At 41.8% G+C, this 18,547-nt stretch overlaps 1 protein-coding gene across 3 annotated transcripts in view; it reads left to right on the top strand.

The window, feature by feature from the left end:
- Positions 1-5,185: 5,185 nt before the first annotated feature.
- The window catches only part of PTPRC (protein tyrosine phosphatase receptor type C), a 178,696-nt gene continuing 165,334 nt past the window's right edge, over positions 5,186-18,547 (top strand). For all 3 annotated transcript variants that reach the window (XM_038745370.1, XM_038745369.1, XM_038745372.1), the window contains exons 1-2: positions 5,186-5,270; positions 5,354-5,469. In XM_038745370.1, coding sequence (XP_038601298.1) covers positions 5,403-5,469 — 67 coding nt within the window. In that variant the 5' untranslated portion in view covers positions 5,186-5,270; positions 5,354-5,402. The remainder of the gene's footprint in view (positions 5,271-5,353; positions 5,470-18,547) is intronic.

Genomic DNA, 18,547 nt, shown 5'->3' with positions numbered 1-18,547 from the left:
TTGACTATGAGCCCCATCTGGGTGAGGGACTATGTCTGACCTGAATATCTTGTTTCTACCCCAGCATTTAGTACAGTACTTGGCTCATGGTAAGTGCTTAACAAATACCACCATCATCATCACCACTGAATTTACTTGCACCAGATTGTGGATCATGTTATACTAGAAAAGATTCATGCTGTGCAAAGAATATTTCCTAATTCTTTCATTACATCCACATGGTATAATGAAAACCCTTGAGGTAGCTAGATTGGGTATATTGTGATTCTTGGTGGCAAACAAGAAAACATTCGAACAAGACCCTTGGATCAAGTTTCCTTAGGAGAAGAGAGTGGTGTTTTCTAGGGGGTGGGGAGTGGAAATTGCTTCTTGGCCCTGCTGTGTCTTCAGCGAGAGCAGCAATCTTGGAAAAGTTTGGGGTTTTACACTCTAATTATGGTGCAATTTTAAAATCATTTCCTGGTCAGCTGATGTGATTTTCCCCTAGTAAATATTGATTTAAGAAAGGAGATGACCGAGGGAGTAATGAAATTTCAGTGGTAGAGCAGAATGGGGGGAGATTTGAATGGGTGCTGCACTTAGGAAGGGTTTGTGGCTTAAAACTCTTCCATTCTCATAGGCCCAACTGTAGCACCTTTATTAGAGGTGGAAGCAGAATGACCTAAAGGAAAAAGCTCCCCTCTAGACTGTAAGCTCCCCTCTAGACTATAAACTCATTGTGGACAGGGAATGTATCTCTTTATTGTTATTTTGTATTCTCCCAAGTGCTCAATAAATACAACTGAATGAATGAATCAATGAAAGAACATAGTCTTGGCAGTTGGAGCACCTGGGTTCTAATCCTGGCTCCGCCACCTGTCTGCTGTGTAACTTTGGGCAACTCACTTAATTTCTCTGTGCTTCAGTTATATCTGTAAAATGGGGACTAGGACCATGAGCCCTGTGTGAGACAGGGACTGTGTCCAATCTGATTATGTTGCAGCTACCCAAGAGTTTAGTACTGTGCCTGAATGTAATAATAAATAATAAATAATAATGGCATTTATTAAGTGCTTACTATGTGCAAAGCACTGTTCTAAGCACTGGGGAGGTTACAAGGTGATGATCAGGTTGTCCCAGGGGGGGCTCACAGCCTTACTTCCCATTTTACAGATGAGGTAACTGAGGCACAGAGAAGTTAAGTGACTTGCCCAAAGTCACACAGCTGACAATTGGTGGAGTGGGGATTTGAACCCATGACCTCTGACTCCAAAGCCCGTGCTTTTTCCACTGAGCCATGCTGCTTTATGTAGCAAGAGCTTAATAAATACTACTAAAAATAAAAAAGATGTAAATGAGACCCCACTAAAATGGTTCCTGGACTACTGTTTTGAGGTCAAATCTTGATGCATTCTCGTGGTTCTCAGCCTGAACTATGAAATGACAAGTCACTTGTCACCTCTCGCCATTTCTGAATGTGAGTTTTCACGCCTTCGATTCAGACTGACTTCACCATGGGCTGGCCCTTTCGGAGCATTTTAACAGGCTAAGATATTCAGGAAACCATGTTCTCCATTGGCAGTTTGCCCCAAGGCAGGACTAGTTACAGTAAATTTATGGCTCCGTAGCATGTGTCTAATTTAGTCATCTCAAAGGATTGTATAGCTTAGACTTGCGTCTTTTTTCCCCTCTAGAGATTTCAAGGAGTTTTCTTTAAAGAAAAGCTAATTCACTAACTAATGACCTGTGTGCACACTATTTGATTTCCAATTTTCTCTTCACAATACAATAGCTGGTGGATTTACACTGTATTTTTTCACACATGTCCACATGCACACACACACACACACACACACACACACACACACGGAGACTTCAGGCCCCCCTCAGAACTCCCGGTATGTGTCAAGTGAAGACAGACAGTCAGAGGGACCTGAGTTCTAATCCTGACTCCGTCATGATGTCTGCTGTGTAATTGGGCAAGTCATTTGATTTTCTGTTCCTCAGTTACATCATCTGTAAAATGGGGATTAAGAGTGTTAGTTCCTTATGGGACAAGGACTGAATCCAACTTAATAATAATAATAATGATATTTGTTAAGCACTTATTATGTGCCAAGCAGTGTTCTAAGCGCTGGAGTAGATACATGGTAATTAGGTTGTCCCACTTAAGGCTCTCAGACTTAATCCCCATTTTACATTTGAGGTAACTGAGGCACAGAGAAGTTAAGTGGCTTGCCCAAAGTCACACAGCAGGTAAGTGGCAGTACCAGGATTAGAACCAATGACCTCTGACTCCCAAGTCCATGCTCTTTCAACTAAGCCAAGCTGCTTCTCAGTTAACTTGATTAACTTGTATTTATTCTAGTGCTTAGAACTACCCACATCCGCCAAGCTAGCTCTCTTCCTCCCTTCAAGGCCCTACTGAGAGCTCACCTCCTTCAGGAGGCCTTCCCAGACTGAGCCCCCTCCTTCCTCTCCCCCTGCTTCCCCTCTCCATCCACCCCCTTTACCTCCTTCCCTTCCCCACAGCACCTGTATATATGTATATATATTTGTTCGTATTTATTACTCTATTTTTTTATTTATTTTACTATTCTATCTATTCTATTTATTTTATTTTGTTAATATGTTTTGTTTTGTTCTCTGTCTCCCCCTTCTAGACTGTGAGCTCACTGTTGGGTAGGGACCGTCTCTATATGTTGCCAACTTGTACTTCCCAAGTGCTTAATACAGTGCTCTGCACACAGTAAGCACTCAATAAATACGATTGATTGATTGATAGAACAGTGCTTAGTACAGAGTAAGTGCTAAACAAGTACCATAATTCAGCCCAATTAGCCAATGAACAGAATCCCATGCTTCTGAATAGATTCTAGACTATGAGCCCGGTTGTTGGGTAGGGACTATCTCTATATGTTGTTGATTTGTACTTCCCAAGTGCTTAGTACAGTGCTCTGCACCCAGTAAGTGCTCAATTAGTACGATTGAATGAATGAATGAATCAATCAAAAGTATGGAATTAGCTTTTCCCAGAAATTCTAGCTAGCGGGGGGGCTGAGGGGGTGGCGGGGGCCGGGTGTTTGTATCAGATTCTTACTTGCCCCTCAGAACCAATGTGTGGATGTTTTCTCTATCTTAGTGCATGTTTATGAGGTTTCAATGTTTTCAGCAGATGCAAGCAGTTGACTTTGAAACAACAAGGATATGGACTTGATTTTACTTTGTGCTCATCCAATTAAAATTGGCTGTTTGTTTTCCAGAATGAAAATCTTAAACAGGCTTCAAAATTTCACCAAAGCCCTCAACTGGCATCAAAGTTTGGGTTGGGGCTGGGGGTGATGGTGGAGTTCTGGCACAAGAGGGCCATGTTTGGGAACTTTTGTTTGGGGTTCCAGAGAGGAAAAAATTGCATTGACACCAATATCGCAATTCCAGTGGATTCTTCCAAATGCTGGTTGAGAGCCAATGATGTACACTGGCTCTCAAGAGAGAGAAGCAGCATGGCTCAGTGGAAAGAGCCCGGGCTTTGGAGTCCGAGGTCAGGGGTTCAAATCCTGGCTCTGCCAACTGCCAGCTGTGTGACTTTGGGCAAGTCACTTTACTTCTCTGGGCCTCAGTTCCCTTATCTGTAAAATGGGGATGAAGACTGTGAGCCCCCTGTGGGACAACCTGATCACCTTGTAACCTCCCCAGCACTTTGAACAGTGTTTGGCACACAGTAAGCGCTTAATAAATGCTATTATTATTATTATTACAGAGAATTTGCAGAACACCTGGGGCTTTCAGAATAATAATAATAATGATAGTGTTTGTTAAGCGCTTACTATGTGCCAGGCACTGTTCTAAGCATTGGGGTAGATACAAAGTTATCGGGTTGTCCCACGTGAGGCTCACAGTTTTAATCCCCATTTTACAGATGAGGTAACAGGCACAGAGAAGTTAAGTGGTTTGCCCAAAGTCACACAGCAGGCAAGTGGCAGAGCAGGGATTAGAACCCACAATCTCTGACTCCCAAGCCCGTGCTCTTTCTACTAAGCCATGCTGCTTCTCCTAAATAAAAAAAACCAACAAAACTATGTTTCTAGCTGGTACTTTTATTACCAAAGAGCCTTACCTTGCTTATTTAGTTATTTACTCCTTGCAAAGTAGGGTTCAGGTATCGTTCCCTGACTAAACCCTCATTTCTTCTTCTCCCACTCCCTTCTGCATCTCCCTTGCACTTAGATTTGTTCTCTTTATTCACTCCTCCCTCAGACCCACAGCACTTATGTACATATCTGTAATGTATTTATTTATATTAATATCTGTCTCCCTCTCTAGACTGTAAGCTCGTTGTGTGTAGGGAACATGTCTACCAACTCAGTTATATTGTTATATTGTACTCTTCCAAGTGCTTAGTACAGTTTAAGTGCTCAGTAATTACAATTGATTGATTGATTTGACAAAGGGTGAGTGTCCTCCGTCTTTCATTTCGGAATGAACAATAGGGAGCCAGTTGGGATCAATTTTCAATAAGGAAAAATAAGCCTAGCCACATCCCAGACAGTCCTTCAGATTTGGGGGAACAAAAATCTAATGACTGTATTTGGTGCAAAATGTTGGCTTTGTTGTCCCATTTCAGGGGGTATGTGAGTCTGTTCTTATGATCATAACTGCTTGAAAACATCTGATTAACTTGTATCTACCCCGTCAAAATTGACCTTTATTTGCATACAGGTCAATTTCATCTCACGGAAGCGCAATTTGCATGTTGAAAAAGTCAGTCCTTACCACTATCAATTTGGTGAAGGGGGGTTCAAGACGCCGCATTTGGAAGAATAGGACTTAAAGGAGTAAGTAGCTGGAAAAGTTATTCTTTGGATTGTTATCCCTTTGTCCCTCTGATAATCTGGGTTCATTACCCTGGACAAGTTTTTAAATCTCTTCTAACAGGCAAACAATCAAGAGTGTCTAAAATGATGCATTGTAAATAATTGTTGCCCACGTTCATTAAATTATTATCTGAACAAGTGACTATAATCTCTCAGAAAAAATAGTTTTCTGCTGAGGCAGAGTACTTCTCATTGAAGGAGAGTGAGGGGTCCAAATTAAGGAAGTAAGACATCATTGCTCTAACTTTAAACAACTCTCTCAAACTTCCTGGAAACAGATAGACTTCCGTACAGCAATTTTGAGAAGTAGGTAAACCGAATCTCACATCACTATCCAGCCGTGTATGTAGCGAACAAGTGGTTTGAATTTAGGCGACAGAGGAAATTGCTCTTTCACTGATAAACCCACACTGCAGCGTATGTGCCTAGTTATTTTACTTTTGATTCGTTTTTGCCAAGAAATATCTTTACAGAGAGATAACAATTATTTTACTTTACAGAGGGACGTATGCTGTTTCATAAGGATTCCCTCGGTTTCCAGATATAACCATGGTTTTGTGGCTTAAACTGTTGGCATTTGGCCTTGTCCTGCTGGACCTTGATGTCTTCGTCACAGGTATGTGACTGTAAATTTATTCCATTTAAAGTTTTTCCTTTTACAAGTAAGACTGAACAGTCTTGCATCAGGAACCCACCCAGAGCTGTGAATATTGGAAGAGTGGAAGGCCAGCTTAAATATGGCTGCAGATCAAAAAGAGAAGATGCTTGTTTGACAATAGAGTCAAATATTTATATTTGAGGTGCACCCACATCTTTGAAAATTCACAAATATTCAGTTTCTGGATCTGGTTTAATTTTGTTTGAGAAATGAGAAAAAGTCAAATTGTCAGACAGGGGATCAAATAACAGCTTGGGACAATTCCAGATCCCTGGAGCATTTCTTTTCCCCCTTAGGATTGCAATAATTTTTTGTAAAATATCCCGGACATGGCGTGAAACATCTTCGGATGCGCGTCTTCCACTCCCTGTTTTCGGGCCTTGACTAGCTTTCCTTCAGTTTTTATTTAAGATATTTTAAAGAGCAACAGCATACAGGTGCTTGTTCGATCAATAGTAGACCATTTCATCTATTTTCCAGCATTTTCAAGTGTTTTAGTAGACAGATAAATTTGCACTGAACTCCTCCACTGGTGTTTCCTTAGGACCCGGCTTTGGCTGGATGTGTAGTTATCGTAGATATTGAAAGGATGAAAAATGGGGCAGCAATAAGATGAATGAAAATTCAGTTTTCTTTAGTAGCATGAAACATTTTGTGTTTCTAAATCAAATGTAGCTAGATTATGTGTCTGAGTTTGAGACTTGCAAAAGTGTTGTCTATTATATGGAATCGGGTTGACAAACCATCTTGATCTTTACAATGTATTTCAGACAAAGCTATTTCTGCTCGGTGACATTTTGTGGAACTACTGGAAACGAGCAAGTTTTTTAAAGTAAATAAGTTTATTTAAAGACTGTGAGCCCCATGTGGGACATGGACTGTGTCCAACCTGATTAGCTTTCATCTACCTCGGTGCTTAGTACAGTACCTGGCACAAAGTAAGTGCTGAACAAATACCATAAAAAAACCTTAATTTTTTTCCCCGTATTTTTTGAAGTGAGCTGCCCCCTCCAGATTCATTGTCACTGTACACTTTGTCTAACAGTGGAAATTGCAATGGAGCTTTCCCTCCCAAAAGAGATTCATTTTTTCCTCCATGAATGCAAGCAGTCTGTTTTTGTTCAAAATGCCCTTCTTAAGTGGTTACTAAAACTGAGGGTTCTTGGTGGATAACTCACCAGAGTAAATAGGTAAGCAAGAGTTAATTCTGAAGCATATTGTACTCTCCCAAGTGTTTAGTACAGTGCATTGCACAAAGTACTAAATAAATACCTTGTATTGATTAATTGATTGAGTAAAATGGCTTCAAAGCCATTTTAATATTTCAATCATGTTGATTTTCCCTGTATGTTTACAAAGCTAAATACTACTTTGATTTTGCATAAATGCTGAGAACAGCTTGGCTAGGCTAAATGCATACCCTTTTCTGTAGTCTTTCTGTTCTAATTTGGCCTTTTATTATGTACGTAAAATTCAGGACTTTTTCCTTTTGTTTGAAAAGGCAGGTCTTTGGTTTGGTAACTGGTCAGTTTTATACTTTAGCATATAATTCATTTATTTTAATTTTAATAACATGGAAATTGAATTATGAAAAAGTAGAGTTTCAATATTTTAATGTTGTACCTGAGGGAACTATCACTTTGTGTCAGAGAGAAAGTCATTCATTCAATCGTACTTATTAATAACGATGGTATTTGTGTCCCCCTTCTAGACTGTGAGCCCACTGTTGGGTAGGGACCGTCTCTATATGTTGCCAACTTGTACTTCCCAAGCGCTTAGTACAGTGCTCTGCACACAGTAAGTGCTCAATAAATACGATTGAATAAATGAATGAATGAATGTTAAGCGCTTACTATGTGCTGAGCACTGCTCCTAGTGCCGAAGCATTGTTCTAAGCACTGGATTTATTGAGTGCTTACTCTGCACAAAGCACTGTACTAAGGGCTGGAGAGAGTACAATATAATTCCTTGCCCACAATGCGCTTAGAGTCGTACCAGGTTTTAAATGGGAATTCATTTTGTCCGTATCGATAAGCTAAAGAGATGGGATAATACATTGTAGAAGCATAAAAGATAAATGCTTCACAGTCTAGGTGTTTTGGGTCCTAGAAGATGAAGGACATAAGAGCTTCTTCCCAAAATTGGCAATAATGATAGTTGATGGAGCAGAAGAAAGTAAGGCTCCAGAGTGGCCTATTTTCTCATTATTCAGTTTTTGTCTCTGCAGTATGTTGGAAGGTGTTATAGGCTTCATAAACACCTCTGTGACAGGAGGTCATTTGTTCGGGGCGAGTGGATGAGAGGGAGAATCCTCGGGTATAAAAGAGATGAGACTGAAGCATTAAAGTTGGTGAATGGTTTGGGAATTCCATATGTGCCCAGGAGAATAATAATATAAATAATAAAAAATAATAATAATAACAATAGTGATGGTATTTAAGTGATTTTGATGTGTCAAACACTGTTGTAAGCCCTGGGGTAGGTATAATCGAATCAGGTTGGACACATCTCTGTCCCACATGGGGTTTACAGTCTTAATTCCCATTTTCCAGATGGGGTAACTGAGGCTCAGAGAAGTGAAGTGACTTGTCCAAGGTCACACAGCAGATAAGTGGTAGAGCTGGTGTTAGAACCCAGGTCCTTCTGACTCCCAGGCCAATCCTGTACATAGTAAGCCACGCTGCTTCTCACCCCGCAGTGGTTTTACATATGATCTGGAATTGGATAGTCATTCAGAATCTGCCCTTCTGCACCCTTGAGGGGCTGAAACAGGTAGTTTATTATTTTTCACTTTAGTTTTGCTTTCCTATTTTTGTCAGTGAATTACGGAAGTCCAGGACAGGACTTAGAGCTACTGGTGGAGTTATGGCTTTGTTGAGAGGCCTTCCAGGGTGTGTCTGAGAGAGAAGGAAGAGATCTGAAATCACTGAGGCTAGTCTCTCTATCTCTGCTTTCCTCAGTTACAGAATCACGATCCCTGGAGGGCCTGTAGTGCTTTCGCGGCCAAACAAGCTTTACTCAGTGGGTCATTGTGGATGCTAGTCCCAGAGGAAAATATTTGTAATGGAAGATAACACTCACACACACACGTGTGCATGCACACAACATTGTATATGTTTGTGTGTGTATGTATGGGTATATGCAGCACATACTGTAGACAAGCTCCACTAGTCCTTTGGGCTCAAAAATGACATTACTGATAGTGAAGTTCACTTGTAAGTGCTAGTTTGTATCAAAAAGGTCAGTCCAGTGCTGCTTGTCCCCCCCACACACCAGATAAACACAGGCCATCCTGTATTGTGAATGATTTGCCTCACAATCATCTAGAAGCTTTTCCACGAAGGGAAGCCCTTCTTTCTTGAATGCAGTGCTCCCAATGGTCTGTCTGCCGCAGTTATCTTCTGGGTTTCAGCGAGGATGCGGCGTTTTCTGCGGCTTTGTTTTGCTGCGTCCGAAAAAACTTCCTCCCCCTTCCTGGCTTTCGGTTTCCTAATTTCATCTCACCTCCTAGCAGCTGGAAAGTACATGTTCTATCCAGCGAAACTCGGTTGAGGCGGGCATGGCTTCAATATTGAAGACTGCACTTTCACTTCTCAGAGGTTCTTCCCGTAACTAGAATCTTCCTTGGCTACGGGGCTTGCCTGTTTTCAGTCCCTGCTTCTTGGGACATGAATGTGAGCCCGCTGTTGGGTAGGGACCGTCTCTATATGTTGCCAACTTGTACTTCCCAAGCGCTTAGTACAGTGCTCTGCACACAGTAAGCGCTCAATAAATACGATTGAATGAATGAATGGGGAATGTTCCAATTTTCTGCAGGGACTGAAGGAGGAAAAGGATGTGGAGTGGGCAAGAAGGTCTGTTCTGAGATAATGATAATAATAATAATGGCATTTGTTAAGCATTTACTATGTGCTGTTCTAAGCGCTGGGGTAGATACAAGGTAATCAGGGTGTCCCACGCAGGGCTCACAGGCTTCATCCCCATTCTACAGATGAAGGAATTGAGGCCCAGAGAAGTGAAGTGACTTGCCCTAAATCACACAGCTGACAAGTGGCGGAAGCAGAATTAGAACCCACAACCTCTGACTCCCAAGCCCGGGCTCTTTCCACCTCAGAAGGGCAAAGAGTTAAAGCGTTCCCAGAGTTCCTTGAGCTGTTTTATCCTTTCTGATATGCTCCCTAATTTCCATTATCCCCTCCCTGCTTTTGACTTGTTCACTTGCCCCCAGTAAAGCCTTCTATATTTTACAATACCAACGTTTTAAAGTTGCCCCCTATGCAGAATAATAATAATAATAATAATAATAATAATGATAATACTAGTGGTATTTTTAAGTGCTTACTATGCACCAAGCACTGTACTAAGCACTGGGATAAATACAAGATAATCAGATCGAACACAGTCCCTGTCCCACGTGGGGATCATGGTTTATAGAGGAGGGAGAACATTTGATTTTACAGATGAGGAAACTGAAGCACAGAGAAGTTAACTGATTTGTCCTAGGTCACACAGCAGGCAAATAGTGGAGTGGGGATTAGAACCCAGGGCTTCTGACTCCCAGGCGTGTGCTCTTTCTGCTAGACATGCTGCTTTACACAGTTCTTCCATGACAAGATATTCCTGCTAACGGCACTAATTGGAATATTTTTATTGAAATAATGTAGTGTTTCCATTCCCTGGTAGTAAGCTCTCGCCTCTGCTTAGGGAAAAGATTCATTCTTTGACTGCAGCGGGGCAGGTTCATTGTTGCTTCAGCCATAAGTAACTAATACCCGATGGATGAGTCATAAATCGTAGGTGTGTGTTTCCTGTGATTAATCTCTGAGATAGTATAAGGGTCTTTGACAAAATTTATGACAGTCCTCAACTGAAGGAACCAAATCAGCACAAAATCATCTTGTGCATTGACCAACAAAACTCCTTTAATCACACATGAGGCGCCACTGAAAATTGCAGAGAAGGGCCTGAGAATGATAAAAGCTAGAAAAAAAGTGTTGTGGCACTCAGCTAAAAAGAAACTTTTGAACATTTGTGCACTTGCAAATAGCAGTGTTCACTGGGGTTGCAAGAACTGTTGAGCCGTTGATCTATTGTTTAGATTACATTTCCCCCATTTGCCAATAAAGCTGGTTTTAGACCCTGTTTTTAAGGGCAGACTTGTGCTCCATTTTATTCCTGTTTATGTGGGGTAGTGTTGTGTAGCTGCAGTATCAATTCCTTTGCTCTTTTGCTTCCCTTCTACCAGTTAAAAGAGTTTTGATCTGGGCATACTTGGTCAGCAGGCTTATTTTTATATATATTTTTAATGTTAATGGTTAACTGCTTGCTATGTGTCGAATACTGTTCTAAGCGCTGGGTTAGGTACAAGTTGATTAGGTCTGGCACAGTCCCTGTCCCATGTGGAGCTCGTGGTCTGAATAGGAGAGAAAATAGGTATTTAATTCCTATTTTGCAGTTGAGGAAACGGGAGAGAACAGAATTTAAGTGAGTTGCTCAAGGTCACGAAGCAAGTAATTGGCAGAGCTGGGAGCAAAATTCAGGTTCTCTGACTCTCAGGCCTGTGCTCTTTCCATAGGACAGGCTGCTTGATTTCTATTTTCTGGCTGTGATCTATACTCCTAACACCCTCTATTCTGTGTACATAATTTGACCATGAATTGATGAAGCTACCATTTTCAGATCTTCCATATAAGTGTGGTTTTTCATTTTTGCTTGAAAAAATGTTGTGTTGCATGAATGCAGAGTATTGCTCCATCTCCAACTATTCCACCTTTGTTATGCTCTCTCCGGCTTTGAAGTGCATAAAGAAAATGAACCAGTAGATTCAGGAGTTCTTTCAATACAAAACCTAGATAAAATAAAGCAATCAAGTTCTGGTATTGGTAGTTATTGAGCACCAATTGGCTGCCATGTACTGTGCTAAGAACTTGGAAAAGTAAAATCGATGAATCAAACAGTAAATCATATTTATTGAGTGATTACTGTGTGTGGAGTACTGAACTAAGCATTTTGGAGAGTGCAATATAACAGAGTTAGTAGGCACATTCCCTGTTCACAAGGACTAGCAATCTAATGGGGGAATCGTACTTAGAGAAGCAGTATAGTCTAGGGGATAAAGCCTGGGCCTGAGAATTGGAGAACCTCGGTTCTAATCCCAGCTCTGCCACTCTCTGCTGGGTGACCTTGGGTAAGTCACTTAACCCCTCTGTGTCTCAGTTTCTTCAACTGCAAAATGGGGATTCAGTGCATGTTCTCACTCCTAGTTAGACTGTGAGCCTCCTGTGGGACAGGTATTGTATCTGGCCCAATTAACTTGTATCGACCCCAGCTCTTAGAACAGTGTATGACACATAGTAAGTGCTTCACAAATACCTTAAAAGAACCCACCTATTTATAACTAGAATAATCCAAATAAAAAATGGAATCTACTCTTGAAGGAACATATATTTGAACACATGCTAAGAATAGGTATAAATAAATGTGTAAGTATTAACTTCTTATAGTGAGCCAATCAATCAATCGTATTTATTGAGCGCTTACCTAGTGAAGAGTACTGTTCTAAGTGCTTGGGAGACGACAGTATAACAATATAACAGACACATTCCCAGTCCACATTGAGCTTGCAGTCTAGAGGGAATCAGTTAATCAATCAATTGTCTTTATTGAGCGCTTACTGAGTAAAGAGCGCTGTACTAAGTGCTTGGGAGCGTACAGTATAAAAGAGTCCCCTGGGTTATGGTGACTGCTCAGCACCCAGAGAGTGATAATTTACACTTTGTTACCCTTAGGTGGGTGTGAAGTCAAGGGAAATTGTGGGGGTGGGGAAAAGCTGAGGGAGACAGAGTTTCCTACATTTTCTAAGTGGAAAGTTAATGTTTAAAGAATTGTCCCCATCCCCTGAATTCATCACCAGCTCCTTGGCTGACTTTGGATTCTGGATGCAGTCATCAAGAAATCAAGCAGTGGCATTTATTAAGAGCTTATTGGGTTTAAGCACTGTACTAAGCATTTGGCAGAGTACAGTAGACTTTGTAGGCATGATCCCTGCCTTTGAGGAGTTCAAGGAGTTTACTGTCTCTATGCCATGAAAAGCACAGTGAGAAGAACTATAGCCTAGTGAAAAGAGCATGAGCCTAGGAGTCAGAGGACCTGGGTTGTAATTCTGGCTCTGCCACTTGCTTGCTGTGTGACCACGGGTAAGTCACCTAACTTCTCTGTGCCTCCGTTACCTCATTTATTAAAATGGGGATTAGGACTGTAAACCCTATTTGGAACAGGGACTGTGTCTAAACCCATTATCTTGTATCCACCCTAGAGCTTAGTACAGTGCCTGGCGACATAGTAAGTACTTAACAAATATCACAATTATTATTACCATTCAATTATAGGTATCATTGGTATCTTCAACAACCCTTAAGCAAATGACTTATTCCCACCAGAAGCAGTGTGGCCTGGAAGAAAAAGCACAGGCCTGGGAATCATTGGAGCTGGGTTCTAATCCCATCTCTGCCACTTGTCTGTTATATAAACTTGGGCAAGTCATTTAACAGTTCTGTGGCTCAGTTTTCTTATCAATTAAATGGGGATTAAATCCTGCTCCCTCCTACTTAGATCTGAGCCACATGTGGAATAGGGACCATCTTAAGTATGACTATCTTGGAGGTATCCCAGCTTTTAGTACAGTGCATCGCATGGGGTAAGCACTTATCAAGTACCATTCAACAAAACAGAACAAAAACACCTTCTTTCCTTTTTTCAATGCCGGTGATTATATTACCTTCTTCCAAAATAAAGTAGGGGGTCAGTGAATGAATTCCTATGGCTGCTCTTCTTTTTCCATGTCTGACTCTCCCTGGGCTGTGCACACATTTTCTTTACCCTGTTTTATTTTTATTTTTAATGGTACTTGTTAATCACTTATTATGTGCCAGGCATTGTTCTAAATGCTGGGGTAGATACAAGGTAATCGGGTAATCCTCACAGTCCATGACCCACATGGAGCTCACAGTCTTAATCCCCATCCAGCACTTAGTACAGTACCTGGCACATAATATACACTTAACAAATGCCGTAATTATTATGATTATTATTATTTTACAGATGAGGGACTTGAGGCACAGATTATCCTGCTGCTACTCCTTAATTCCAACTCTTTTTTCCACAGTCACCATCAAACACTACTAATTAGATATTCATCTGTACATAACAGATTGCAAGTTCCTTAAGGACAGGGATCATGTCTACTAATTCCACTGTACCCTCCCAAGCACCAATGCTCTGTGTAGGGTTTGCTCAATAAATACTCCTGATTGATTGACTGACACCATGCTGGGCTTTGTGCATACAAGTGTATATGCAGCTGTAACTTCTGTTTTGTACTTTTTTATAGTTTTTGTCAAGCACGTACTATGTGCCAGGCACTGTACAAAGCACTGGGGTAGATATTAGATAATTGGGTTGTGCACAGTTCCTGCCCCACAAAGGGATCATAGTCTCAATCCGCATTTTACAGAGGAGGTAACTGAGGCACAGACAAGTTAAGTGACTTGTCCAAGGTCACACAGCAAAGTGGCAGAGTTGGAATTATTCATTCATGCTTTCATTCATTCAATTGGATTTATTGAGTGCTTACTTTGTAGAGAGCACTGTATTAAGCGCTTGGAAAGTACAATTCAGCAATAAAGAGAGACAATCCCTGCCCACACTCGGCTCACAGTCTAGAAGGGGGGAGACAGACATCGAAACAAGTAAACAGTCATCAGTATGAATAAATAGAATTATAGATGTATACACATCAAACAAGTAAACAGGCATTAATATAAATAAATAGAATTATAGATATGTACATATATATACAAGTGCTGCGGGGCGGGGAAGGGGATAGAGCAAAGGGAGCGAGTCGGAGCTATGGGGGGGGGCTGAGGAAAAGGGGGCTTAGTCTGGGAAGGCCTCTTGGAGAAGGTGAGCCTTCAGTAGGGCTTTGAAGGGGGTAAGTGTGATAGTTTGGCAGATTTGAGGAGGGAGGGCATTCCAAGCCAGAGGTAGGATGTGGGCCAGGGGACGATGGTGGAACAGGTGACAAGGAGGCACAGTGAGAAGGTTAGCACCAGAGGAGCAGAGTGAGCGGGCTGGGTTGGCGAAGGAGAGAAGGGAGGAGAGGTAGGAGGGGGCAAGGTGATGGAGAGCTTTGAAGCCAATATTGAGGAGTTTTTGCTTCATATGAACGTTTATAGACAACCACTAGAGATTTTTGAGGAGGGGGTGACATGCCCAGAGCGTTTATGTGAAAAGATAATCCAGGCAGCAGAGTGAAGTATGGACTGAAGTGGGGAGAGACAGGAGGTTGGGAGGTCAGAAGAGGCTGATGCAGTAATCCAGTCGGGATAGGATGAGTGATTGTACTAACATGGTAGCGGTTTGGATGGAGAGGAAAGGGTGGATCTTGGCAGTGTTGTGAAGGTGAGTCCAGCAGGCTTTGGTGATGAATCGGCTATGTGGGGTGAATGAGAGAGTGGAGTCAAGGGTGACACCAAGGTTGCGGGCTTGTGAAATTGGGAAGGATGGTTGTGCCATCCACAGTGATAGGAGAGTCAGGGAGAGAACAGAGTTTGGGAGAGAAGATAAGGAGCCCAGGTCCTTTGACTCCCATGCCTGTGCTCTTCCTTCAGAGCCTGAATGATTTCTTTCTGGGCATTAGGCTCTAGCCATACATCTGACACATTTCCTTTGGCTGTCATTGTCCTCCCTGATTACCTATCTCCTGATCACTGCAGAAGTGTGGAGGCTTGAGAAAGGGGGAGGAGGGAGTTGTGGGGAAGGCAGAGGTGATTTCCTGTTTGAGTCTCTCACTGAGTAGTTGACCTTGAACTTTTGGACCTTTTAAAGCATTTATTACTGACCACTTATTATATCAGGAAAAAAAAGAGTGAATGCAGCATGGCATATAGTGGATAGAGCACAGGCCCAGGAGTCAGAAAGTCACGGGTTCTAATCCCTGCTCTGCCTTGAGTCTGCTCTATGACCTTGGGCAAGTCATTTAACCTCTCTGGGCCTGGGTAGATACAAGGTAATCAGGTAATCCACACAGTCCATGACCCACATGGGGCTCACAGTCTTAATCCCCATCCAGCACTTAGTACAGTGCCTGGCACTTAACAAATGCCATAATTATTATAATTATTATTATTTTTCAGATGAGGGAACTGAGGCACAGATTATCCTGCTGCTGCCCCTTAGTTCTGACTCTTTTTTCCACAGTCACCATCCAACACTACTAATTAGGTATTCATCTGTGCATAATAGATTGCAAGCTCCTTAAGGACAGGGATCATGTCCCTGTCATCTGTAAATTGGTGATTGAAATTGTGAGCCCTTTGTGGGACAAGGGACTGTGTCCAACCCTATTTACTTGTATCCACTCTAGTGCTTAGTGCAGTGCCTGGCACTGCACTAAGAGTATTAACAAATAGCATAATTATTATCATCTACCATCTGTCTGAAACTTTCTCTTCATCCCTTCCCTAGGAAGCACCGTTACTCATGGCTGAAGTTTTTTACCCTCTTTTAATTCTGTTATACTGCAATAATAATAATTATTATTATTATGATCAATCAATCAATCAATCGTATTTATTGAGCGCTTACTATGTGCAGAGCACTGTACTAAGCGCTTGGGAAGTACTAATTGGCATCACATAGAGACAGTCCCTACCCAACAGTGGGCTCACAGTCTAAAAGGGGGAGACAGAGAACAGAACCAAACATACCAACAAAATAAAATAAGTAGGATAGAAATGTACAAGTAAAATAAATAAATAAATAAATAAATAAATAGAGTAATAAATATGTACAACCATATATACATATATACAGGTGCTGTGGGGAAGGGAAGGAGGTAAGACGGGGGGATGGAGAGGGGGACGAGGGGGAGAGGAAAGAAGGGGCTCAGTCTGGGAAGGCCTCCTGGAGGAGGTGAGCTCTCAGCAGGGCCTTGAAGGGAGGAAGAGAGCTAGCTTGGCGGATGGGCAGAGGGAGGGCATTCCAGGCCCGGGGGATGACGTGGGCCGGGGATACTTGTTAAATGCTTACTATGTACCAAGCACTATTCTAAGCACAGCGGTAGATACAAGTTAATAAGGTTGAACGCATTCCCTGACCCACATGGGGCTCACAGTCTTCATCCCCATTTTACAGTTAAAGTAACTGAGGCACAGTTAAGTGACTTGCCCGAGGTCACACAGCAGACGAGTAGTGGTTCTGAGATTAGCTCCCTGGTCTTTCTGACTTCCAGGCCGTTGTTCTATAATAATAATAATGATGATGGCATTTATTAAGCACTTTGTGCAAAGCACTGTTCTAAGTGCTGGAGCACTGTTCTAAGCGCTAGATCCAATACGCTATGCTGCTTCTCCGTGTACTGTCCTTGTATCTTCCCAAGCTGTTAGTACAGTGCTCTGCACATGGTAAGTGCTCAATAAGTACAATTGATTGATTGACTGATTGATTGGTATCCAAGATGGCCAACCTCTGCTATCCTCCTATTCTGCATCTACTTTCTTCTGCCCCATCTTTTCCACCAAAATCCCTGGCTCAGAAATTTGCCCCTAACTGATGTCTTGGATCAGTTCTAAGTGCTGATGTTAGATTTCTTTCTCTCTTGCTATTTTGCCACCACCTCCACTTATCAAATTCTTCAGGGGGTCGCCTCTGCTGTCAGATTTAATTCTGAAGTCTCCGTTCTTGCTCTGATGACCTTTTACCTCAACACTTTTAACTTTGTGGCCAACCCTTCCAACTGAGCCCTCAGCTGTTTCCCCGCAAATTCTGAATGACCCCGGATGAAGTTTGCATTTCATGAGCAAATTATTTCCATGTCATAGTGTATCACAATCACCTGATTAAACTAGCTACATTGTGTTGAGTCTGTACATTTAATGGAAACTGATGGGCATTTGCAAGCACAGATAATGATAATAATTATGGTATTTGGTAAGCACTTAGTATGTGCCAAGCACTGTTCTAAGCACTGAGCAATGTTATAAGATGCAGATTGATAATGTACACAAATGGCACTACCTTGGAATACCAGTGTCGAATAATAGGGCATCTCAAATAGTGGAAGATTTATTTGGTTATCCTTCTCTATAAAGTATTTAGGGGGAGTGGAGTCAAGATTTATAATGGTATTTTCACCTCTCAGGCCTCTTTGCTTGACCACCCTTTGAAGGACCCTTTATTCATTCATTCATTCAGTCGTATTTATTGAGCGCTTACTGTGTGCAGAGCGCTGTACTAAGCGCTTGGGAAGTACAAGTCAGCAACATATAGAGACAGTCTCTACCCAACAACGGGCTCACAGTCTAGAAGGGGGAGACAGACAACAGAACAAAACATTTTTATATTATAATTATATTACCAGCTTCAAATTTTCTCCTTCTTGCTGTGCTCAGCTACAGTTCCATGGCAGGATGTTTGAAATGCCACTAGTCCTCTATCAAATAAAAATAATAATTATTATGATAATTATGGTATTTGTTAAGCGCTTACTATTTGTCAGGTACTGTACTAAGTGCTGGGGTGGATACACGCAAATTGTGTTGGACACAGTCCCTGTCCTACATAGGGCTCACAGTCTTAATCCTCATTTTACAAATGAGGTAACTGAGGCACAGAGCAGTGAAGTTACGTGCCCAAGGTCACACAGAAGACAAGTGGTGGTGGAGTGAAATGTGTGCTTTTTCCTCCTGATATGGGATAATGGCCATTTCCCATTAATGCCCCCAATCCAAAATGTCCTTGGGATTAGTGTTATCTTAACCACTTTAAATGTAAAATCATATGATGAGCGCTGGGGTATCTACAAATTAACCAGACCCACTTCCTGGCTCACAGTCTAAGTAGGAAGGAGAACAGACATTGAGTCCCCATTTTTCAAATGAAAATACTGAGGCCCAGAGAAGTTAAGATACTTGGCCAAGGTCGCACAGCAGGCAACTGATAGACACGGGATTAGAACCCAAGTCCTCTGACTCCCAGA

Source organism: Tachyglossus aculeatus, chromosome 4 (genome assembly GCF_015852505.1).
Source record: "Tachyglossus aculeatus isolate mTacAcu1 chromosome 4, mTacAcu1.pri, whole genome shotgun sequence".
In the NCBI taxonomy this organism is placed as follows: Eukaryota; Metazoa; Chordata; class Mammalia; order Monotremata; family Tachyglossidae; genus Tachyglossus; species Tachyglossus aculeatus.
Note: the sequence above shows the minus strand (reverse complement) of the source record. Positions and strands in the feature narration are given on the sequence as shown.